Raw genomic sequence first — 26,679 nt, 5'->3', positions numbered from 1 at the left:
CTACAGACTCAAGAGTTTATTATTTTGTGTGACTTTATATTTCTTGGAGAAGGCCTGAGTGGAAAAAAGAGAATTATAAGAGCAAATCTTTTTTTAAAATTTAGTTATTTTAGTAAAATTATCTAGGAAACTGTATTAAAGTCTTTTGCTTGTTCTATGAGCAAGAATATGGGGTGAAAGTTCTGAGATTGAGTTCTGCTGAATTGAACAGTGCTGGCAAAAGCCCTGGTTAGAAGCATTAAATGGGGTGCTGAGGAAAAGTGATCAAGGTCTAGAAAGTAATGTAAAAATGAATGGCACTTAATCATTACTCTAAAAGGAACATGAGATCTGATGTTGAAAATGTGTAAACAAATAATTGTAATAATTGAGATAAATGCATAATATTATTTACATAAAGTATCAAAGTAGGGGCTGGAGTAATTTTGAAGGAGTTAATGACAGCTTCGTAGAGGAGGTAACAAGAATTTTAAGAATGAACAGTGATTTGCCAGATGGACAAAGGGTTTCCTCCTAAATAGATTAGCACATTTAGGGACACAGAGGCAAGAAAGCATTTTGATGTGTTTGGGGAAAACTTTAAGTAGTGCTGTATGGTGGAATGTAAAGTGTTAATGAGAGTAAGAGGGAGATGAGGTTGGAGAGAGAGCCCGTAAATGTCTTGTAAGGACAGGAGTTATCTTGATAGACTCGGGTCTCTCCTCCCCAGATCCTGATTTTAGGATCCCCTTTCCTCCCATTTATTAGCTGCTTTCCTAGCTTTAGATGCCAGTGTTACGGAACTGGAGAAGTACACTTTCCTTTTTCCTGGTAATTTGTGGCAGGGTTTTTGAAAGGGAAGGAAGATAGGAATCTACAATCCTGTTGCCATTTGTGCAGGGGGATAGATGAGCTTTGGCACCTGAAGTTGTACTTCTGAATGTTGTTATACATGGTGGTTTGGCTCACTGAATAAATAAAATCAGGTACACTGATCTCATGGCTTTTGTGGGCTTGGGTGCAAGTGAAGTTTTTTTGAGTTCCAAATTTATGAATGAACTTAAACACAAGCTATCTTATCATCTGATGATGGTCAGCGTGAAGAGGAAAAGTTTGATAAGATCCTTGGGGGCATGTTTGATTTATGTGGTTTAACAATTGATATCAATTTATCTACAAAGGATACATTAATTATTAGTTTCTTTAGGTTTTTAAAGCCTGATTTCTACCAAACAAGACTTTATTAGTCTAGTGGAAATTAATATACTCATTAGCAATTGCATATTGAGTGTCTATTATATAAACAAGTTACCATGTTGAGATTATTGAGAAATCTAAAACTGAAATTGCTGATCATGTCCTCAGTCTAGTAAGGAAGATGACATATACAGATAGTTGTATTACCAGGCAGTGTGAGATAAGCTCAGAACAGATGTCATTGAAAATTAGAGGAGAGAGAGAGATAACTGCTTTCGATAAGGGGGAGAAATGGACCTTAAATGATAATTAGGGAGGAGCAGTAGGAATTTCAGGTGGAGGAAAGAGCATTGAGCAAACATTTGTAGGTAGGAAAGCTGGAACTGTGCTTGGGGAACAAAGGAATCTGTTTAACTGGAGATGGTAAATGGGGTGCTTTGAGGCCAGAGGAAGGACAGGTTAGGCGTAAGGAGAGAGATTGTTGGAGCAATTGTCTGAGGTGAGATTGTGGAGGGTGTATGGATTTTAATCATATGACCTTTAGATATATCTCATCTCCTGGTAGCTTTTGGCTGCTGAAGGTAAAGTTGAACCATAGTTAGAGCTGATTTTCAAAGTTGCACTATGTTTTCTGCTGCCAGTGTTAAAATAGGGAAGGCAAGAAGTTTTGCTGATCTTGAAGCTGAGAATGAGATTTTATATCTCATATTAACTTGGTTATAGACTGTATTAATAGTGGCAATATCTAAGGCTTTGGGGATTTCTGAGTCTATAGATTGCACAGGAATGAATTATTGAAGAAGTCTTCTAAACAGTAATAATATATTCCTAATTTTGATCTGAAGATAGAGATTTTATTAAAGTTTAAGGAAACTCAGTCTTCAGTGTTGCACAAAATCTGATCAAATCAGTTTTTTTTTAAGGACACAACCTGCATGGTGGGGATAATAGCTCAGATTTAAAGAATCCTTTCTGTCTTAAGCACTTGACATGCATTAACACGGTTAATCTTTATTAAAAAATCCTATTGAATATGTAGTCTTATTAACTCTATTATACAGGTACATAAAGGAAACATTACTAATAAAAGAAAATAGGGAATAAATTTAGCACTTAAATGGCAATGAAGAACCTTGAGTGGAAGTCAGGCAATCTGGGGAATCTCTTAGCTCACAGAGAACTTTTAGGGAATGGGATATAGTTAGAAGAAAGCCTTTCTTTGAGAAATATAATTTCTGTAAATATGTAAGATTACATTTGGAAACAGCAACTTCTTATACTTCTTATGCTTTTAGAGGAATAAGCCTGAACTGGAATGTGGTGTGCTGGCCCCGGCTCCATAGGACCTTAGGAAAATCCCTTACTCACTTAAATTGCTTATTTTCTAAATTGCCTCCCTGCTCTGTTGTTCTGTGATGCTATATTTGTGCCCCTTTAGCTTTTTTGTTCTTGGCTTGGTGCTTTGGAAACTAAGATTAAGGATGGTTTCTTTATGAGCTTTTGCTTCATTCTCCATTAATTAGAGTAGCTCACCTACCAATATGTCATCTTTCCTTGAAAAACAATTTTAACTTACATATTTTACTGTCATTGGGAGGGAGGGGTAGTATTGTTTTCTGTGACTTTGTTTTAGGAGAAAATGGCCAACAAAAATGTGAATTTTCTTCTATCTTATTAAAAATATGTGAATTATGTAAAATATTAACATACTTGATAATAAAATACTTTCTATTAGTGTTTCCAACCATGTTTCAAATGCTTTCTTTTCTGAATTTTTCACTTAAGTCAGCCAGGTTGACCACAGGATGTTTATCTTCCTTTCCTGTTTGCCCCCTTGGGGCACGTATGTTTGAGTTGGATGCCTTTATTTGGTGAGGGAGAACAGGACCCTTCTCCCCTCTTCCCCCTTCCCTGGTTGGTCAGATGAGCCATATCTCTCAAGCCTTCAGTAGCAGTTGTAATCAAGTTTGCTCCTCTATCCCTCTGCAGAGGCATTTTCTTTTTTCTGTTTTCTTTTTCTTCTTCTTTTTCTTTCTTTTTTTTTTAACTCAGAGCATCTTGAGCATGTTTATTTCTCCTGAAAACAGGGACTCTGCTTTGTCTTGGTATCCCCAGTACCCAGAATATAATGAATGCCTGGTGCATAATAATATCTTAGTAAATATTTAATAAATCTTTGATGAAGATAATGGACTTAATATACTAGGCTGATTAATGAACTATTTAGTCAACAGTTTTTTGCTTTATTTTTAAAATGTGAATTTCCTGGACAGAATCTTTATTGCAAATATTCAGATATGATCTTGGTCTTTAGCTAGTTGGTTCACCTGATAAGTTCATAGTGTTCATGCTAGGATTATGAATTTGATACCTGAAAAGCGGTGATGGTGGTGGTCCCTTAACTACTGCCACAGACTAAATCATGTACACTGGTGATTATCTTGCTTTTGTTGGCTGTTGGTTATAATGGGAGATCAGTTGACTGTATATAATGGAGCATCACTAATCCATCCCCTTGTGTTCATTTGCACAGTAATTTAAAATTATTTGGTTAAGTGATGAATTTGTGAATTAATGCCTTATACCTTATTTTTATCGCTTATTTTAATCTCATAGAACCATAGAAATTAAGCGTTATTTTTCTTTCAAAGATTATTTATTTGTTGGAGAGACTGTTTCTTGAAGTATATGTATACTATGGATATATGTTGTGGATGGGGGTTGCATATGTCTACTTATTAATGCTGGAACTTGTAATAGACCAACACCGCATCCATTTTTCTGAGTATAGCTGCCTACTCTTTTTTGGCCTGCAACCTTTTGTGTTCTTAGGACCACCACTAAGAGAAGATCAGGGAATTCCCTGGCGGTCCAGGTTTAGGACTCCACACTCTCACTGGCGAGGGCATGGGTTCAGTCAGGGAGCTAAAATCCCACAAGCCGTGCAGCGCAGCCAAAAAAAAAAGTTTTACTTGCAGGTACATGTATGTGTAGTTAGTTTTGAGTTAACTTGTCAAATACAGTGTGAGCTGTCTTTCTTTCTGGCAGTCTTTTTACGTTTTGTAACTTTAAGTAAGTAACTTAATGATATTTAGAATAATCTTTAGTTGTATACAATATGAATTATACCTAGGAAACTTGTTTTAATATTTGTTGGTATCTTTTTTAACTGCTAACTTTGTCTTCAGGTAGCATTTTTGGGGAGGGAGGGGCAAGATTTTGGAAATGTGTAGCATTTATATTAGGTGAGTAGAAAACAAAACATCTCACTAATTGCAGTTACTAGCTTTATTTCAGATGAGATGTTGTGGGGAAATGGGTCTAGTTTTGATTTATAAGGCCAGTGTGAAGATTTATTGGTATAAATACCAATAAATTGAATGGATTGCTCTATAGTGAATTTGTTTTTAAGAACTGCATATCCAAGAGGGTTACAGGATAGCTGCATTTGATCTCGGTATGAAACTCAAGGAGGCAAGATCTGGTGTGTTCTTTACATGATCACGTTGTCTTCAGTTTTCAGATCTGGAAGATATAACCACATTATCCTTATTCCCATTTGCACATTTCTTTTTAGAAGTAACACCAGCTTTTCAGTGACTGAGAAGTTAAGGTTTAGCAGGCAGTATTTCCTTTTTTATTTTTCTTTTCTCAGCATTAACTTTTTTAACTTTTCACAGAACTATGTAATTGTGTATTAGTTATCAGGTTTGGAATTTGTGTTATTTATTAATTCAGTATGAGATTTTAGACATGGTATGGTATAAACCCTCATTTATTTTTCATTTATTTTTGCGGTACGCGGGCCTCTCACTGTTGTGGTCTCTCCCGCTGCGGAGCACAGGCTCCGGATGCGCAGGCTCAGCCGCCATGGCTCACGGGCCCAGCCGCTCTGCGGCATGTGGGATCTTCCCGGACTGGGGCACAAACCCGTTTCCCCTGCATTGGCAGGCGGACTCTCAACCACTGCGCTACCAGGGAAGCCCAACCCTCCTTTATTTTTGTTCTTAATATTCTTGCAAAATGTTTTGAATTGGCGACCTAGAGTGGACCAAGGCATTATTTGCAGATGATTTCTGTAGCACATCCCAGAAACACTGCATAAACATAGCTGAGTGGCAGTAAACAACAACCATAAGTACTGACTTAAAAATCAGCTACAGAAAAAGAAATTAGTTACAGAGTTACAACTGGCAGCTAAGTTAGAAAGCTATTGATATTTATAAAGCAGCTGAGGAGGCTGAGACACTCCTTGTTTAACTGCTGGGAGAAAACGGTTTCTTCGGATCAGGAGCTGGAAAACTTTTTAAGACAAGCTTAAGCTGCTTCCTGTCCTTGGGCTTGTAGACTTAACCTAGAAGTGCCTTTTCTTTGACTTTCTTCATCAGAGTTAGGTTTTCCTAACTTAGCCAGTGACCAACCAGAAGGTATGGTAGTTTTTGAGGCCCTTTTTAACATAGTTTACCTCTTCTCCTATTACTTAGAATTGAGAATGATTACATCTCTGGCAGATGACTGGAAAACTGCCTTATGTGTTCCTCTCATGTAAAATCATGTATGCCCTACTCACCTAAAATCTGGTGAGTTGACTTTGTTTTGTAATATTCTTGGCTTTTTAAACCTTGCTTATAAATTAAGGCTTGCAGTTTCTGAGTCACTTGGAGATGGGGATGCCAAAACTCTTTAAACCCATTCCTTGTGAACTTGAGTTGAATGATATGGTTCCTTCCTTACACCCTGTCAACTTCAGTTTATTGTAGTCAGAATGAAAACGAGGATGCTAATGAGCAGAATATACTATACTAGATAAGAGGTGGTTACTGGAGCAGAATATACTATACTAGTTAAGAGGTGGTTGCTGTCTGTACTAGTAATTAGATTTGTGAGGGCTAAAAAGAAATGTGTGAATTTTAGAATAATTAGAGAAGGTGAAGACAAGACTCAAACCACGTGAAATGAAGAGAGAGAGAATTGAGAGGAAAATATGTATATATCTTCATCCATTCCTCTAGTGGAAAATACTCTTAAAGACTCTAATTCCAGCACAGCTACTAGTTTGTGATACTTTAGGTAGGCAAGGTAAGCAAGTATTTAAATCTTTACAATGGAAATAGCAAAGCATCCCTTGCCTTGTCACAAGGCTATTGTAATACAAAATCAAAAGACTAAGGATGTGAAAGAACTTCGTTATAAAGTATGAAGAAATCCCTATGTATAAAGATTTTGCCCCTCTTACAATCCAGCGCAAGTAACTGGTTAACACTTCTCAGTGGAAGAAGTTGGGCTTTATAAACATTCTGAAGAAGGTTTTGCAGATGTCCTTGGGTTTGAGGTGGTTTCATAGTACTGTATTGGAAAAGTGATGGAGGAATAATCTACTAAAATGAGGGAAAACTCACCAGTAAAATATGATACTAAGTAAAATGAATGATATCCAGTATTTAATCGTGCTTTAAAGCTTGTAAAGTACTCTAAATATGTTGTCTTACAGTATATATTGTTGTGAAAATTAATTACTACTATCCCTGTTTTTAAAATGGCGAAATTGAAACTGAGTGGCTAATTAACATGCTTGAAGTCATAATGGTAAAACAGTGAATCTAGAATTTGGTTCTGGATCCTTTGGTTATTCTGATGTCACTTCATCCTGTTACAGTACAGTCCTAGCACATGGAAGTGGATTCAGCCATGCATGGGAGTGTTGGAAGGAGAGCCTAGAGCAGAATTTTAGTGATTGGTGGAATTAGCATCCCCATCATTACTGTTCGATGCATTTTGGAAATGAATAGCACTTAGGATAGACTGTCAAATAAGTGCAGTCAGAGAAGAGCTCTAATAGGGAGAAATGAACTTTAAAGGAATAGAAAGAACTAAAAACAGACGTGCCTTCTCCTCACTGGCCAATCCCAGTCATTCTGGAAGGTATCCAATATAGCAGGGTCCCCCTGGCCTAGCAGGACCCAGGCAGCACAGCAGGAGGTGAGTGGTGGAAGAGCAAGCGAAGCTTCATCTGCCGCTCCCCATTGCTCACATTACCGCCCCCCCGCCCACTTTCGGTGGGAAAAATTGTCTTTAGGCAAGGATCATAGCCTAAAAATAGTAGTCTTCAAAGTAGTAGCATTTTAGTTGGGTAGAAGGCTACTTGGGGAGCCTTTGTCACTGTAGCAAAAGGGAAATTGGTGAAAGGGTGGTATTGTAAATTGAGAGAAAGGTGGTTAAATTTTCTCTGCTACTTGTCTGGACCATTTAAGATTTGTATTACCTTACCATAACAAATCAAGTGAAAGATACATTCTTTCAAATTTGAGGAACTCTTCAGATATCCATCCACAGACAGAATGTGGATTTTGAAAAGATGTGTGATATTATCTATCTACCTAAATATAGATACTTACATGAAAGAATCAACTGCTTTTATTCTTAGTCCTTTATTATTAGCATTATTGAAGTTGGTACATAAAAGCAGAACTAAATTAAAACCCATTGTAAGTACTATGTACAATATATGTTGTGTTAAATTAATTGTTTCCAAATTCTCTAGCAGCAGAGATCTGTTTATCAAAATGCCTTGTATTGAGAAATACTTAAAGCCTATATTTAGGGGAAATAAATCCATACCTGTGTAGAATAAGTTGTGATCCTGTCAACTTTTAATAGAAGAGCTAATCGGTTGATGACTTTTAAACAGCTCAAATAACTTTATTTTAGAATTTAAATAAGTGTACCAAATTCCTTTGCTATTCTCCTGCATAGTTTTGAAAAAGTGTTGCTTTCAGATCAACAAACAATTTTTAATAGCCAAAGCTTGGATTTTTAGATTCAAACTGGTGTTTTTTTCTTTAATATTATTATATAATTTACATGGAATTTTTAAGTTAAAAAAAGTAATATCTTCAATTTTGACATCTTGTAAAGCAGATTTTTATCTCAGAAGCTATTATGCCTTTCAAGAAAGTCATTTGTCATGAAATTTTCAGTTTTTTTTTCTTTTATGCTGAGAAATAGGCAAACATGGGTTATAGTGAATTTTATAAGAACAGTTGTATGGTTACGAAATGTGTGAGAATGTGGAGATCTTTTGGCTGAAATACTCCGAGTGATTATTTTTTCCTGTAGAAACTTAAAGGCTCAAGTTTAAACTTACTAGGAAAAATACTTTGGCTTTAATTTATTGGGATTTGTTAATAATATATTGATTGCTCACATTTTTCACTTAGCATTATTTCAAAACTTAAAGCCATGTAGGTGGGTTATTGTTTGGTTCTTACTATTTTTGGTTATATCTGTCATTACTGTTTACATCAGGTTGAAAAAAGGTTTTTCAGAAATGGCATTCACTTTGTTACCCACTAGCTTTGAGGGGGTCTCTTGATGCCTACTTCATGAACTGTAGTAGATGGCTGGTACCATTTTGACTCACTGAAGGTGAACGTATTGCTTTGATTTAATTGTGAAGTGTGTGAATAAATGAGATTTCCACTGTCTCTACTTAACTACGTAAAACTAGAGGCTTTGCAGAATCAACAAGATTGCTGTTCAGCATGACTTTGCTTTGGTAAGGGTGAAGCACACATAGGTGATGTAGAATGAATGGGATGCCTCTGTACTTCCCTACTATGTGGAAGATGGTAATTAATCATGGTGGTCAGTTCCATAGGCCTCCAAGCCACTGGTGACACCCTACCATTGTTGCTGTTAATTTTTAGAAGTCTCTTTATGCAAGACTCCTGATTATCATGTATAAATAGCAACCTCCCCCAAGCACCTGCCCCATTCTTCTTAAGGGCTAACAAATCCTTAGCATTTCTCACCATCTGACATGTTTTTGTTCATTTGTTTATTGATTGTCTCTCCCACTAGTATATAAGCTTCATGATGGCAGGAACTTTGTCCACTATTGTATATTTCTAACTTGTCAGACTATTTGGCATATTATTGTATGCAGTGAGTATTGTAGAAGAAATGGGATTTCTGTTTGTTTGTACTGAAGTTTGCAAAGTTGTGGGAAGATGGAATATAAAGATTCTATTGTTCTAATTGCATTGGGGACATGAAATTTGTGTTTTCTGGGTGAGTAGACTTTGGCACAGAGGCTAACTGCAATTTGTTATTCCCTCTGTCTAGGCAGATTTAAATTCTTAAGAGAAGCCATTAAAATTCTTTTGGATTCCTCCTTTTTAGACGTGGGGTTGGCTGTTACTGAATAACATTAACCTAGCTATGGGGAGGACTTTTTGTCTCTTATTCTCTCTTCTTCCCTCTGGATCTTAGAGTGGAGAAATGGACTTTTGTTTCACCTATAACTCTACAAGTATTTATACCATCATATCAACACATGTACAAGGAACATGCCACATGTTGTGGAAGATAAAAGGAAACAAAAGATTCCTGAATTTATTTTTAAAAAGCAAAGAATGAAACTTGATCACTTAAAACAAAAATGGTGGGACAGTCAGGTTACAGTTAAGATTATGTTCCTGTTTTTTAAGCAAAAGATATTTTTGGACATAGAGGTGAAAATTTCTAGTATTTCCAGTTCCCCAGAGAAGAAACTTGAGAATCATTTGCCTAGAGGTTTTTGTTGGGGATGAGAGGACAAAACAGAATGATATAGCCCTCAGAGAAAGAAAAATGCAAAATATACTCGGAGTAGATGGTGATTGTGTGTTAATTCCTTAGCTACATGTAGACTTTTATTAGGTCACTTATAACTAGAGTGACATATGATTTATATTCCAAACTGGGTCACTTTCAAGAGTGAAAGTATATGCTATCTGAATGGAACACTGGGACAACAGGTATAAACCAGGACTGTTCCAGGAAAATCAGGGCACTGATCGCCCCTTACTAATAACATACTTTCCTTACAGACTTAGTCCCAGTTCTTTGAACCTCTCCACATAATCTTTTTCTCCTTTAGAGAACTCTGATCTGCACTCATAGAATCTCTCAAGCTTTGGTTCCTTTTTCCTGGTCTCAGTGGCATGAAAAGAATTCGTTCCATATTTTTTGCAGCCCTGGACTGTTCTGGTTTACAGCATTGGTGGAGGTAAGTACAGAACTTGTAATGTATTGTTAGTTGACCTTTTATTTTGCTTAGGAAATCAGGTTTTGTGTGTTTCTGATCCAGTGTTCGATTGTTTTTGAGAATCCTGGTTATATCTCCTTAACTGGGCTGATGAACTATTATTAAGTTCCTAGAATGTAGTACAAAGAGAATTTGTAATTTGGGCATTTACTCTTAAATTACTCAATCCGTACTTTGTTTTCTTTTCTACAGGTGGGATTGTAATTCTGAAACTTCAGACCTTCAAAGAAGGGAAGGAGAATGCCTTGGGCTTGTACCATAGACATGTGATTTTTTTTTTTAAGTTGGAACACTGTAATGTTTTTATTTTGTTTAAATAAATTTTTTTATTCTTATATTAAGTGATGTGTTTTTATTCTATTAAGTAACTTTTTATTGTTACCTTACATTATCTGGTAAATTAAACATTAACACAGAAGTAATAGTTACCTCTGAGGTAGTGCTTACCAAAATGTGATTCTCCTCACCTCTAAGATCTTATTTGGAATCTGGGTTGGGACTAAACTTGTCTAGTTTTGGAAATTACCTGGAATCCTAAGCAGTCTCAAAATTAAGGGGTCTGTTTATAGGTAAGCTTGAACCCTTGTCTGTTCTTGCCAGTCCTGTTGTTTCTCTGTACAGTCTCCCATCTAGTGGTAGGAATGCAGAATACACCACAACACCATGGAGAAAGCTTTAGGTTTTCAGACTTTTTCATATTAAGAATGCTTTCACATAGTAGGCTAAAACATTTTGATAGTGTGGGGGAGTGGAAAAAGACCATTTCACTTGAGAAGGAAGGTAGTGGCAGTGAATTCTGAGAGTATTACAGGAGTATATGTTTCTCTGTGTAGCGCTTTCATGACTTAAACTTTCTTCTGCTCTTGTAAGACTTTTATGTATGACAGATTGTGATGAATAAATAATAATAGATAATTTTAAGAGACAGGTTGAGCTGATTTGAAGAAGATGCTTGGTGTGTGATTAAAATTTTACGGCAACTACGTGATGATTCCATTAACTAAATTTATTTTGAACTTTAAAAATTAAAGTATGGACGACTCAGCAAACTTGGCTTGTGTTAATCTGTGACATAAGAGCTAAATTTCAGTGAAATATTAATGTAGAGTACCTTAGGGTTGGCTTTGTTTACCTAGTTCCACCTGAATTCTTTCTTCTCCTAGGAATTCCCTTTTTAGTTCTACTTCTTCTGCTACAGATGTAAAGGTGGTCAGTCCTTTCTCTTCTATTGGTTTTTAAAGTGTTCTGAAGGCACTGAACACTTCCTAAATCTGTTTTTAATTCCTCTTACTAAAATTGATTTCTTTTGGTGGCCTCCATAAGCACCTGAAATTAGCACTGATGGAGGTGTTTTCAGGTTAATATCTTATTCAAAAAACCTTTGTTTAAAATAAACAGAAAACCAGGTAATGGGAGAATTTGTGAAGATTTATAGCAGCTTTTCTGTTGAATAGTTTCTAAGGGGGGATAAAAACCTCTCCTTTTACATGGTGATTAAATAAAAAAACAGTTAAAGAAAAACTTACCGCTCAATAACCAGGTTAAAAATAACTGTACTATCATACCATTAATATAACTATACTAATATATGATTATCAAATTGTAGAGTTATCTTTACATTTCTTAGTTTTCACGTGTGAATTCTTAGTCCATTCATTTTGCAGAAAACACGGTGACAGAAATAGCATATCTAGTTGTGCTAACAGATTGATTTTTCCTTTTTAGTAAGATGGGAGTTTGCCTTTCTTTATGGGTTCTGGAGATTCCTCAAGATTCACCTACCATGGTGAGAGATTGAGCTTGTATTCAAAATATTGGCCTACCTCTGCAAGAGTGGCTGCTGAATTTCCAGCTGTTACACCATGCAACTCTTGTACTTTTACCACCTCTTCCTCATATCCTTGAGGAAATAAAGGAACATGTCAGTGCTGTCCTTTCAACCATTGATCATAATATGCTCCAAAGGGTCCGGAATGAATTACAGTACAGGATTGGTGTTGGCTGTGTGACATGAGAGGTGCTTACTGAAATTTGTGAAATTATGGAAATAACAGTGATATAGTTCTGTTACATATTGGTTTTAACTACATGTTCATATATAACTTAATTGCTGAGTAATTTTGAAAGTGTTCAGTTCTTTTTGCATCATCCCATATTTGGGCAAATACACTATATATCAGAAAATATAGTATATATGACTTTAAAAAATGAAATCTTACTCTGCATTGTTCTTTAACATTTTTTTTTTTAAATAACTCTATCTATTTATTTATTTATTTGTGGCCACTTTGGGTCTTTGTTACTGTGCACGGGCTTTCTCTAGTTGTGGCAAGTTGTGGCTACACTTTGTTGCGGTGCGCGGGCTTCTTACGGTGGCTTCTCTTGTTGCAGAGCACAGGCTCTAGGCGCGGGGTTATCAGTAGTTGTGGCATGCGGGCTTAGTTGATCTGCGGCATGTGGGATCTTCCTGGGCCAGGGCTCGAACCCGTGTCCCCTGCATTGGCAGGTGGATTCTTAACCACTGTGCCACCAGGGAAGTCCCTTTAATGTGGCTTTGATATAATATACTGTGAGCGTTTTCCCCACTCAGCTTTTCTTGCCATGTATTTGTTGGCCTCATAGTATTTCACTGTCAGACTGCTGCCATTTAATGAGCTATTGCTCCATTATTGGACGTGCCCACTCACATTGTGACTTAGGTATCCTAGCGTCATAGTACTTTTATCAAAGCCTTTTAGATACCTTTGTCATTTCTTTTTAGTACTTTGAATGCTCCTTTCTCTCCTCTTTTAATTAATTCACAATCCTTATTACTTGTACTGAGCATTCTATATTTTGTGTTCCCTACTTTTAATTTTAACATCCAACTAAAATGTTGGTTAGATTTATTCCTTAAGGTATAAATCAGTCTGTGAAGACTGTATTTTTGAGTGAATTCTAATGGAAGTTATGTTAAAGTGTAACATGTTTCTCACAGAGGATCCCACAAACTTTAAAGATAAAATTATAACAGTTGGGCTTCCCTGGTGGCGCAGTGCTTGAGGGTCCGCCTGCCGATGCAGGAGACGCGGGTTCGTGCCCCGTTTCGGGAGGATCCCACGTGCCGCGGAGCGGCTGGGCCCGTGAGCCATGGCCGCTGAGCCTGCGCGTCCGGAGCCTGTGCTCCGCAAATGGGAGAGGCCACAGCAGTGAGAGGCCCGCATAACGCAAGGAAAAAAAAAAAAAAAAAAATTATAACAGTTACATCTTAATTTGGACCGTGTTTTGTGACCCCTTAACACACAAAAAATGAATGGAGTAAGGTATAAGACTGTTCATTTTGTTTCCCAGACATCTTTTGGCTGAGGACTGATTTCAGCTTGCATGTTTTCTAAATACTTTTACACTTTTGCTAAGTGAAAAAAATTGTGCCAATACTTATAGCAAAAGTTCAGAAACTGTTTTATCCTCTAGTTACTGGATATTTGGTGAATATTTTTTCTTTTTATTTGTACTCCTACCCAGGAAAAATTTCAGAGATCTGATCAGTGAAGGAACATTTGATGAACCACTTAATTTGCCTTCCAAACTGAGTGTCTCCAGTTTTCTGGATGGTTGACGAAATCAGTCTTACGTTACTAAAATCACTTATGAAAGCAGTTGCAAAAAGAGTATCTTTCGAAGTGACCCTTTTGAAAGAGACAATGATATGTGGCTAAATGATTATAATTTTTTTTATTTTAAAGACGAGTTTTAGGCAAGCTCATTTATTAGAAAATCTACTTGGGTGTCAGCATAGTTTTGATATAGCCTAGAGAGTGCCTGTTTAGATGGGAACTTGAGGCCTCTACATTCTGCTAATGGTGCATGCCACTGGCTGGGTTGCCTGACTTGCTGTGGAAGTCAGCCCCAAGTCCTGTAAGTTTCTAAAGTTGGTGAACTTTGCCTGGGGAGGTCTATACAGACGTGTGGCACGTTCTACGAATACGGCTGTAAGATTAATGAAACCATCTGGTAACTAGTTACTTCCGAAGTTTTGTACTTTGCTGAACATTTTCCCTTGAATACAAAATTTTTTTTTTGCATTTCGCTACTTTTCTTTCTGTTTTTTGTGTTTTTAGTTAGCTAGAAATTTAGAACTTGCATTAAATTGGCTGGCTGGGTATTCACTTCGTATATGTTTCCAAGCACCCTTATCTTTTACAAAAATTTAATTCTATTAATAAATCTGTTATATTTAGTAGTGAGCTCCTGTGGCCTTACCTATGGGTAAGCACCTAACCTGTGTTAATACAATTAACATTTATTTTATCTACCCCAGATCTTGTTGGAGAGGCATATTAAATAATAAAAGTGAGAACATTTTTTTAATATAGTAGGGATTGGTTCCTTCTGCTGTCTCTGTATGGAAAAATGCTCTTCATTTCCATAGTGGGCCTGTTTTCTCCCTGTCCTTAAACACTAGAAATCCTCATGAATTCTCACCTACCTAAAGCAGAGAATCTGTATGCCATATAATAGTTACTTTTTGAGTGTAGGGTTTAGGATTTGTTACTAATGTAATATTAAAGAAGGTTTTACAGTTTTTAATATTCTTAAGGTAAATAGCTAAAAGAAAATATGAGTTTCTACTTTGGAAGCCTTTTGATTGGTAAAGGAAGTTTAATACCAAGTTTGTGCTTTTTAAGAAATGAAATCTTGATTGAGAATGAGAAAAGCAGTAGCTATCAAGATTCCCATGATACGCTTGACTTTTGTTTGAAACAATTTGCTTTCGGTTAGTAGAGGTGGGGAAAACATCTTCCTGAGTTGTTGGAGCTCAGATTTAAAAGCATTTTCAGGTTACTACTATAGTAGAAACATTGTTCAGAGGAAAAATTACCCCTGGAGAAAATGACTGGTTGAGTTAAAGTACTATGGGGAAGTGTGTTCTGCAGAGTTTGTATAACCCATGCAGTATTTCTTCTCCCAGTAATGTTTGTATATCTTTGGTTTTGCTTTTGGTCTACTCTGAATTCATGCATGAACTCATCTCATTTTTCCTGTTTTATGTGAAGTGTTACATTTTTGCTTCTGGAGTTTTCCTTCAGTTTTTATGTGGTCATTTCTAAAGCATACTATATAGTTTTCATAACATTACGATAAACCATTATTTGTTAGATCCCCTTTAACTTGAAATTGAAAATTTTCACATGCAATGGGCTCAGGTTTGTTTTTCAACTTTTTGGGAACAGCAGGTTGTGCAGAGAGTTGTGGATCGTTGATTTAGTCTACGTAAAAAATACCATTTTGGGTGGTCCTGTTACGACTGTCCTTGTGCATACTAAAATAAGTGTATTTATTCAAAAAGTATGGGTGACCGCTGTATGCGTTGCACCATTCTAGGCCTTTGGGGATACAGCAGAGAACATAATAGAGCCCTACCTACATGGAACTTATACTTTAATGGGAGAGAAAGACATTAAATTAAAATGAGTTAGGTGATGATAAGTGCTTTGGAGAGAAATAAAGCAGAGTAAGAGGGTATAGTGAGGGTATGGAGGTAGAGGAGTGCCCTTAAGGCTTTATTACTTTTTATAAATATTGAGAGATGTTCTTCTGATGGATGACATTTGAGCAAAGATCTATAGTAATAAAGCCAGGGAGTAAGAGAAGTGTGGATATCTGGGAGAAGAGTATTCTAGGCAGAAGGAACAGAAGTACTGAGCTCCTGAGGTAAGGGTACTTGACTCATGGGAGGCATTGCAAAGGAGACATTAGTGTAACTGAAGCAGAGTGCTGCAGAGAGGAGAGCTGATCACAAAGGGAACATAGCATAGATAGAATATATATATTCTAATATATAAAATACTGTAGTTGTTGAAACTGAACTCTATACTTTTGGCTTCATTTAGGATCAGGCTCTATCTGACTAATCTAGCAGTTTACTTACCTCCCTGATTAAGAGTATGGAAATTACTAACAAAAGTGTTTGCGGTTCCTTTTAAAACCTCTCATTCTAGTAGAAGAGAATGATGTGGAAGTAAATAATGAAAATGTAGAATTATGTACCAGCTTTAGTGTCTGTTTGGCGGGTACCTTAGTCTGTGGAGGAGAAGATTTCACAAAGGAAGAGACGTCATTCATTTTGAAGAATGAGCAAGAATGGAAAGATTCGGTTGTGTAACAGCAATAAGGTACATTACAGAACGCTGGAAGGTGCTTCTGTGTTGGAAGCTAAGGTTCCAGAAGGAGGATATGGACAAAGATGAAATGTATGCCAATCCTGTAAGCAGTTGGGACATCACTGAGGTTAGGCAGTGACAGTCAGTGTTGTGTTATAGGTCAGTTTATGGCCAGTTTAGAGAATGTTTGGAAGTGCGGCGTGGGTAAGACCCCAAATTAGGTATCGTTAGAAGTGAAGAGACCAGTCAGTCCAGCATTTTCTCAGTGGGGACAGTTTTGGGTGGGGTAATTTTTAATTGTGGAGTGTTAATTGTGCATTGCATGACAGTCTCCCTCACCCTTGACATTAAGTGCCAGTAAAACTCAGAGAGCGTGATAATCACTCTCCCCAATTTCTGAATGCTCCCGGAAGTGGTGACCTCTAGTTAAGGAAAAATAGGATCTGAACTCTGGCTTTGGCAGTGATAACGGGATGGAGAGGAGAAGGTGGGATTGCTAGAGGTTTAAGAGACTTGGTTACTTATTGGCTCTAGGGAGTGTTTATAAACACACACACACAGGTAGGAGCACCTTTGGGCAAGTATTGCGACAAGAAATTTTGTGACAGATTCAATTTTGGAAACTAAAATAAGATTCTGAGGAGTAAAATGACTATTGATGTCATTGTGAGAAAGTAACTATTATATTTAAGAACTGAGCTTATCAACAAGATAGTTTCTAGGGCTTCCCTCGTGGCGCAGTGGTTGAGAGTCCGCCTGCCAATGCAGGGGACGCGGGTTCGTGCCCCGGTCCGGGAAGATCCCACATGCCGCGGAGCGGCTGGGCCCGTGAGCCATGGCCGCTGAGCCTGTGCGTCTGGAGCCTGTGCTCCGCAACGGGAGAGACCACAACAGTGAGAGGCCCGCGTACCGAAAAAAAAAAAAAAAAAGGATAATTTCTAGAAGGATATAGAAAAATATATAAGGATAAATCCATGGGAAAAAAGGAAGCTAGAAATATAACTTCTTATAAAGTTCAGAACTTGACCACTGTGCTTGAAGTTTTAAAGGATTCAGAATGAGCAAGACATGGATAGGCCTTGCCCCCAGTAAATTATATTTTGAGAGAGACAGAAAATTTATCTTCGGGAATAAGGCAAGTACAATATATTCAGTACCATAGGACAGGTATAAAGTACTATTCAAGAAGTTTCAGAGAAGGCAGAGGTCAAATTATAAAATACCAGAAGTAAAATATCAGAAGCTGAGCCATACAAACCAAGTTGAATGTACTATTTAATTTTTGTTGCAGGTAGTCTCAATTGTGAAAACCTTGTGTCGTTCTCCTATTCCATGGGCATTCTGTTTTGTGCTTTGTTCTTCAGGCATTGTGGGCCAGGGTAACTGCTTATCTAAAATGCATTTGCTTATCAAATGTTACTTTGTATAGTAATTAGACCTGTTAGAACAAACATTTTTGAAAGATTATAAGCAGATAAACGGTCATAGTTAACACTGATGTTTCTTACTAGCAATCACGACCAAGTTAGGTCGCTTGAATTCATATTTAATCATTAGGTACTAAAGGTTAAAAGTGGACAAAACTGCTGATGAGGCACAGATAACTAATTTTTTCCCCTTTATGGTAGTTATAACTGAGGTATTTATACACTTTGTTTTATGCATACTTTAAAAATCAAACAGCTCATTTCTTGGTCTTCCTCTTCATTAAGTCTCTAAATTGGACCAGATTTTGTATTTTCTTCGTTGAATTTGCCTGTAATATCTCTGAAGCAGATGGGAGGTGAAACTCTGAGGTATATTAACTCTTTTTTCAGTTTTGGTGCTAAAACAATTGTGTATTAGATGATGTTATGGTAATGCTTTCCAATTATTTATATTTTAAAATATAAAATTAGAACTTACATTGTTTTAACTGTTCAGAGTAATAATAATCGAGTAGAATTCCTGGATCACTTCTTTGGAAATTTATTGCATTGAGAAACTTTCAGTTCGTTTTCAGTTTTGTTTGTCAGTGTTAGCTAGTTGATATCAAGTGAAAACTGAGCTAACTCAGTAGAACTGAAGGGAGAAAAGAATGAGAATAATTTTATATAAACAAACTGAGAATCCTGTCCACTCACAGACCACATATCTGCTCTTTCTATTAGTGCAAACACAGCATTCTAGGGGGGGATATTAATAAACTGTTTGAACTTCAGCTTGTTTATGCTTCCATATGTATGAATTTTTAAAGTTTTTTTTTAAATGTAGGGATGAATAATATTAGTATTGTAACTCTTAAGGTTTGTGAGTAGTAAGAGAGCCTAAAGTGTTACTCAAGGCCTTGAAACAGTCCCTTTTGAGATAAGTAAAATACTTAAGGGTGAAAGGAGTTTGATTTACTTTCTGGTATTACTGATCAATTGTGTGATATTAATCAATGCCCTGTTTACTTTTCAGGTAGAAATACTGTCTCAATTGTTCTCTTGAGAGATTTTTAACAACTTCTGCAAACTGTCCATTGTTGCTCCACTCTTTTTAGATCTTTACCTTATTAGTATGCAGATCTAGCATTAAAAATAAATGAAAGCCAGAGTAAATTAATCTTCTTTTTTTAATTGCAGACTTAATTCAGTGCACAAATGAGATGAATGTGAACATCCCGCAGCTGGCAGACAGTTTATTTGAAAGAACTACTAACAGTAGTTGGGTGGTGGTCTTCAAATCTCTCATTACAACTCATCATTTGATGGTGTATGGAAATGAGGTAAGCAGTATTTTTAGTTAACAAGTATACTGGGGAGTTGACTGATTCAGCTTGTTTCTCTCACTGACACTTCAGAAATGGCTATAGCAACTGAATAATATAGGTAAAAAGGGCAAGATGCTTATACAGAAATATAACTGTAGACCCTACACTTTGAGGAAAGATGGGCTTTAAGTCAGAAAGCAGAAAATGGGTCAGAGCACAGGGCACTTTCAGTAATGGGATCAAGAAGCAAAGATTAATGCCTAGGGATCGGTTCTGTAAGCATCACTGATTTTTTGCAGGCCTTTGTGTATAGATTGTATGTTCGTCTATTTTCATTTACTTTTTTATCATAGCCCAATCAGATTTCTGTCTGATCTGATGTAGTTGTCTATAGACGCTCTTTGCCTAGTTCAAGGCTGTGATATTAAGGACTAAGATGGCATTTTGCTGAGCAGACTGACTGAAGAATGCCTTCTTCAGCAGAGTTGTGTCTAAAGCCTTTGTTTCCCAAAAAAGGGTAACAAATAAGATGCATGAGCTTTTGCAATTTAATGTTTGGAGATAATCATCTTGTTTTCCATGATAGCTAATTTTTGAGTTCTTACCTTAGGTGATTTTCCCAGCCTAGCATACTTACTTGTAAAATTATGTCAAAAGGAATATTTTAAATTGTGTTAAAAGAAAATTTGAATGGAACTAGATAAATCTAGTACCTTGGTATGTACCTTAGAAAAATGCAGACCACTGGTTGCTGGGAGATAGCTCCCATAGAGATGGGGAGGGACTTTATTCATTGGTATCAGATTTATAAACATGACTTTCTGACATCCATCACTTTACTCATTATTTTGGGTTTTTCAGTCATGAGACTCTGCTGTTATCTTCTTTTTTTTTTTTTTTGCGGTACGCCGATCTCTCACTGTTGTGGCCTCTCCCATTGCGGAGTACAGGCTCTGAACGCGAAAGCTCAGCGGCCATGGCCCACGGGCCGAGCCGCTCCGTGGCATGTGGGATCTTCCTGGACCGGGGCATGAACCCGTGTCCCCTGCATCGGCAGGCGGACTCTCAACCACTGCGCCACCAGGGAAGCCCCTGCTGTTATCTTTGACGGATACCAAAGAGAACATCATTAGAGTTCAGTATTAAAGCAGAAATTTACCCATAACTCTTACATTGCAACAGATCTGTTTGCATGTTTTGGTGTTCCTTTCTGGTCCTGTCCAAAGTATTTTTTATAGCTATAATAATAATTTATATAAAATATTATATTTAACTTTTTTATATATCACATCATAAGCAGCATCTCCATGTTCTTTCTGTTTATCATCTTTAATGACTACATAATTGGTCATATGGTCCATCATTTTCTTAATTCTTCTCTTTCCTGGAAATTTAGTTTTCTGATTATTCACTGTTACAGTACCACCTTGAATGATTTTATTTGTAGTTATTAAGTTTTAAAAATTAGTTCCAGAAGCATTACCTGAAATATGATTACTTGGGTAACAGATGTGACCATTTTTAGGACATATGTTACTCAGTTGCTTTCTCATTCATTATAAGCAGTATATAGAGTCAATAGAAAAATTTGGATATACTAGCCTCCGTGTAACTCGAAACGTTTTGATCTTAACTAGGATATTAGTTTCTATTTTCATCAGGAATGTGTTTGTCTAAGATCATGATCATTTATTCAGAAGAATTTCAGGCTTGTATGTATTTTTTACCTTTTTAAAAAATATATATAGTTTACTCTTTAAAAAGAAAAAGCCACAAATATAACCAACTACAATGCTGGATAAAGAGGCACACTATCAGTGGTGACTTTCAGAGGTAAATAAGGTGATGATACCAGAAGCAAAAACTTTATAAAGGCAAAAAGACCAGAAAGTTGACTGTCATTCCTTATAGTTGACTGACAGAAAGAGAAAGATAGCATTTCAGTAGTGGTTTTCAGATAAACTCTAGTTTTCCTTCAGCAGCTAAGAGAAATCCAGCGCTCTGCCCTTTTTTTGGTGCTAGTTTGTACAACCCTCAGGTTTTTGCACTGGCAGGTGTTATTAGTCTGTGAGAGAGTATGCATAGGATTTCACTATGCTATGGTGTTGGAAATTACATAGAACAGTGGTTCTCAAATAGGGCAAGGGCGGAGAGTGATTTTCATCCCCAAGGGACATTGCTCATAACTGGAGGGGATGCTAGTGGCATGTAGTAGGTAGAGGCTACAGGCGTGCTAAATATCTTATAATGCACAGGACAGGCCCCCACAAAAAAGAATGATCAAAACTTATAAAAAATCATAGAGTGTAGTATTTTCTTAGGATATTTTAACACCTTTTTGAAACAGGTTGTTTTAGGATAAATGATGAAACAGGAGTCTTGTTTTTCAAAATCCTGGTTTGTTTGGGGTGATCTCTGATGAACAAGATTGAGTCAGAGAAGTGATGGTGTACATAAAATTGATAATAATCCTCTGCATACATTTACAAAAAAGTAATCCTTTTAAAGGAAATCGAAAGGAGTTTCTTTAGCTATTTTAGAGGTTGTATGTAAAGGGAAGCTAAGGTAGTGTTCTGTGGTAAGCACTTTGGAGAGGGTTTTGACAGTATTTTGAGAAAATGAACTTTCATACGCATGCTGACCCAACAATTCAACCCTAAGTATATATCATGAGAAACTCTTGTATGTTTGCAGGTGGGAGACCAGTACAAAGATGTCAGTGAAACATTGTTGTTAATAGTGAAATTGCAAAGATTAATTTAAATATCCATATAGAAATGGATACGTAATGATATAGTAGTTCATTTAAATGCTCACACATTGTTTAAAATGAATGAACTAGATGTACATGTATTAAATGGATAATTCTTGGGAAGAAGTTGTTAAAAATCACATTGGAAAAGAATAAGTACAGTATGGTATTTCTGTAAATTTAAAATAGAAAACAAAATTATGTACAGTTTATAGATACTTATATATGTAGTAAAATTGTAAAAACATTTGTGGGAATGATGTAAACCTACTTCAGAAAAGCCATTGCCTCTGAAGAGGGAGGGAGGGAAGGGAATGGTTTTGAAGGTGTGTGTCTTCAATAGTCTGTAATTTGATTCTGTAAGGGGTCTGAAGTGATTATGGTAATGTGTTTAATCTGGACAGTGGGTAAGAGGATGTCTGTAATATTATACTCCAGTATGATTACAGGTATTTTGTTTTTTAAAAAAAAGTCATAAAAATTTTTGAGTCACCAGGTATCCGTGTAAAATAAAGGCACCATCTGAGTATGATTAACTATAGCCATAATATGCTATAGTAAAGCCAAGAATTACTGCTTCTAGTTTAAAAGTGCCTGTGTCCGTTTATTTTAACTTTAATACCATAGCTGTGGGCATTAGACTTTAATAAATTCCTGCAAGCTAGTGAAAAATATATTTTGCTTTTAGGGGGATTGAGGATAAATTTAAACTAGATAAGATTAATGGAATGTGTTAACCACCACTTTCTCCCCTAATTCTCAAATTAGAGTTTCTTAGATGGCAGTACTATTTGACATAATTATTTGTTTGTTTGTTTTTTTCCCCCAGCGTTTTATTCAGTATTTGGCTTCAAGAAACACGTTGTTTAACTTAAGCAATTTTTTGGATAAAAGTGGATTGCAAGGTAAAAACAACTTATTCATTATAGAAAATCAAGAGTGACCCCATTTGAGGATTACTGCAGAGTTGAACTCTTTCCTTTAGAACATATGCTATGGAGGAACCTCATGTTTTAGTGAGCTTGTAGGGAAGGAAAAACTGTATTTTCATGTGAAGATAAAGATGGACTTCACTACTTGACACCCAGAGCTTTTTGAAAAGTAGCTTAAGGTAGCAGTTTGAGAGCATGGGTTCTGGAACTGGACGGACTGCATTCAAATCCCATCTGTAACACTTAACAACTGCATAAACTTGAGCAAGTTACTTCACCTCTCTGCATCTGTAAAATCAGGAATAATGATAGCACCCACCCTGTAGGATTATCATGAGGCTTAACCTAGTTATACATGTAAAGTGCCTAGAATGATGCCTGGCAAATAGGAAACACTATGTAAGTATCTGCTTTCATTGTTGTTCTTATTATTTTATGCTTTATTCCAAGAAATGTAGTTGGGAATATCATACAGTTTAGTAGCAAAGGTAAGCATTATGTGTTATTCAGATGAATTGTTTATTGATACTTACCTGTTATTTATTTTACTTTTAATTCAGTAAGTGGAAATTGCTGTAATCTGGTATTCTCACCCTCCATGTACATTCTATCTTAATGGGATCTGTTATACTTAGTTCCAGAACTAGGCTGTTAGCATTATAGAATGTTAACTCTAGGAAGAGCCTCAAAGGACATACTAAGACCATACTAAGACATACTAAAGGAATACTCAGCAATAAGGTTCAACTGGGAAGTATCTTTAGAGATCTGTGAGATGTGTGCTGCGCTTTGAAAGATGGGTGAGAACATGAGTTGGCTTAAGCAAAGGTACACAGATGGACGTGGATGTGAAAGAGAAAGAGCATGGGGTGTTTAAGATTTATAGAGCAAATGAATGTGAATAGAATGTAGGTTGAGGTATTAGAGAACATGTAGTGACAGCCCTCAAGAAGCTGTTTGGGGTCAAAATCATGCACAAAAGATTTTGATATAGTTGGGATTTTGTAATGCAGCGAGAAACCATCAAACTTTTTTGAGTTGAGGGAGGAGGACAGAAGGAGTGTGTGTTATAAAGAAAGCACCATAGCACAGTGCAGGTTGGATTCGAGTGAATAAAGTCTTAAAGACCTTGAGACTGCTCTGGTCATTATTTTGGTCATCTGGTAGAGAGTTAATTAGGGCCTGAATTGTGGATTTTGTGGCAATAAAAATCAGTGGAATTTAGTGACTAACTGTGTTTGTGTTTAGGAACTGTCCAGTTCAATACTTATTTACTTTTGGCAGATGGAAGTATTAATTAGAATGAATTGAATACCCAGTCTTCCAGAGATTCTGGAAGGTCAGTAATCTATACATAAGACCAAGTGTTACAAGACTGATTTTACTTTAATGAGAGATATAATGCCTTAAATAGTTAAGGGGAAAAAAATGAAGCAGTGGAATCCCTTTCTCAAATAAAATCTTAAATAGAAGCTAGATACATATAACAGATGAAACTGGAGCTGCTATGTTTTCTGGAACATGGAGAAAACTCTGCCTGCTCATCTTTTTATTTCTGGTTTCCCCCTTATTCAGTTCATTTGAACTGTAAGAGTCTGTGGAAAGCAATATGCAAACCACTACTCTAGAGCAGAAAATATGCATATGTCCAAGCGAGTTTTTTGTGTCTTAGTAGCTACTGATTTTCTACGTTCTTAAGATGGAAATTAAGCACTTCTAGTGATAAGGTTTTAAGGCTTTCATTCCTTTTATGTAGAGAACAGTTTTTAGGCCTTTTATTTAAAGCTCATATTCTAAAGAGATTATGAAGGTAAGACTGAAATGGTAATTAAAAGTATATAATTCAGTGGTGTTTTTGTAGTTTCGATTGCTGATGTATTTTGTTGGGTGGAGTCTGGTATATTTTCTTAAATATATACTGGGTGTATATAATATAAACTTCCAGTCTGGTGAGTGAGATAGACACTGTGTACATCTAATAGCTTTGAGCTGTACTTGGAGTAAGAATAATATGGGAACACAAAGAGCTCAGGGAAAGTTTCACAGATTGAGCCTTGAAGGATGAGAGAGATTTCTCCCATTATCGAGGATGGAGTAGAGTGGATTAGAGGGAACAATATTAACTAAAGAGCTGAAGAATGTGAGTATGTACCACCTTATAAAATGCACTAGTAGCTGTGAGAATATCTGAGGGCAGTGATTTTGTTTTTTCTATTTACTGATTTTTCTCCAGTGGCAAATTAGTAGCCGCTCAAGAAATATTTGCTGAGTAAATGAATTGATGATTATGTTAAATCCAGTCACTTTACTTTTCTTTCTTTCTTTTCTTTTTTTTTTTTGCTTGTTTTGGTATTATCTTTTTAAAGTAGCAGAGACCATCAACAACTAAAGTTGAATGTGTTAGATGAAGATGACCTAAAATAGAATGATAGAATGGACCTGCTTTTACAATGAGAAGCAAAAACTTGTAGACCTCACTGAGCCAGGCAATAGCTAAAACACAAGTTTTTTTTTTTTTTAAATAATATTGATTAGATTTTATGGTGCTGAAGTTTTCAGATCTCATGATTGTGATGAAACAAAATTTTAGAATGATTTAGGTATTCATTTTGAAAGTTTAGTTGAAAACATTCACATAATTGTTTTTTGTTAGGCCTTAAACTTTCGTATTGCCATTTCTTTCATTGTACTATGCAGTACTTTTCTCTACTACTTATAAGGTTGGCACACATAAGTTATAGTTGTTCTACTAAAGATTGGTAAGATGCAACTAAAGATTGGTAGATTGCAACTAAAGATTGGTAAGTATGAAAATTATTAAATTGATTAATGATTTAAGGAGTGGGGTTGTGGTTCCATAGGATGTTAAATTTGAGTTATGAGGTTATCAGGTAGTATAAGAAAGCAGGCCTTTCAATTCCTGTTAAATAAAAGATAGGAATATTGGTCAGAAGTAAAACAGAATTATTATTTTATTGAAATTCTAAGGGGGAAGATTTTTCTAAGCCACATATGACATAACTGACTTTAAAAATGTTAAGTATTAGAGATTTTAATGTCACTTAATTTGCATCACTAAATTGAAGGTGGGATAACAAGACAGTATGGCCATTGGATGAAATGAGTTGGTTTTCTAAGCTAATTGGGATTTTAATAATTTATGAAACCCTTTTCTGTTTCTTTTCTTACAGGATATGATATGTCTACCTTTATTAGGCGGTATAGTAGATATCTAAATGAAAAAGCAGTTTCATACAGACAAGTTGCATTTGATTTCACAAAAGTGAAAAGAGGGTGAGTTAAGCTTTTTTTGGGATATCTGATGTATTTGAATATTTTAAAATATAAATCATAGGCATTATTGATTATGAATTATGGAAATTCAGGCCAGTTTTAAAAGGTGAACTTCATTTTTCTCTGAAGAAGTATATCAGATACTTTTTGCGCTAGGATTTTCAAAGTTCTTTTGAATTTTATAACAGCTTTATTGAGACAATTCACACAACATAAAATTCACCCTTTTGAAGTGTACAATTAAGTGGTTTTTAGTATATTTACAAAGTTGTGCAGCATCACTGCTATCTAATCCCAAAACATTTCATTGCTTCCCATTTTCCTCTTCCTCTAGACCCTGGCAACGACAAATCTACTTTATATCTCTATGGATCTGTCTGTTCTGAACATTTCGTATAAATGGAATTGTACAATATGTGGCCTTTTGTGTCTGACTTCTTTCATTCAGCATAATGTATTCAAGTTACAACACCTTTGTTGTGGCATGCATCAGTACTTCATTCCTTTTTATGCCCAAATAATATTCTATCATGTAGAGACACCATATGTATATACATACC

The 26,679-nt window shown here is 36.1% G+C and overlaps 1 protein-coding gene across 3 annotated transcripts in view; it reads left to right on the top strand.

Moving 5' to 3' along the window:
* The window catches only part of PICALM (phosphatidylinositol binding clathrin assembly protein), a 107,430-nt gene that overhangs the window by 13,881 nt on the left and 66,870 nt on the right, over positions 1-26,679 (top strand). For all 3 annotated transcript variants that reach the window (XM_007448832.1, XM_007448834.1, XM_007448833.1), the window contains exons 2-4: positions 19,014-19,156; positions 22,723-22,798; positions 26,017-26,119. In XM_007448832.1, coding sequence (XP_007448894.1) covers positions 19,014-19,156; positions 22,723-22,798; positions 26,017-26,119 — 322 coding nt within the window. The remainder of the gene's footprint in view (positions 1-19,013; positions 19,157-22,722; positions 22,799-26,016; positions 26,120-26,679) is intronic.

Source organism: Lipotes vexillifer, unplaced genomic scaffold, assembly GCF_000442215.2.
Source record: "Lipotes vexillifer unplaced genomic scaffold, Lipotes_vexillifer_v1.1 scaffold771, whole genome shotgun sequence".
NCBI classification, from domain to species: Eukaryota; Metazoa; Chordata; class Mammalia; order Artiodactyla; family Lipotidae; genus Lipotes; species Lipotes vexillifer.
Note: the sequence above shows the minus strand (reverse complement) of the source record. Positions and strands in the feature narration are given on the sequence as shown.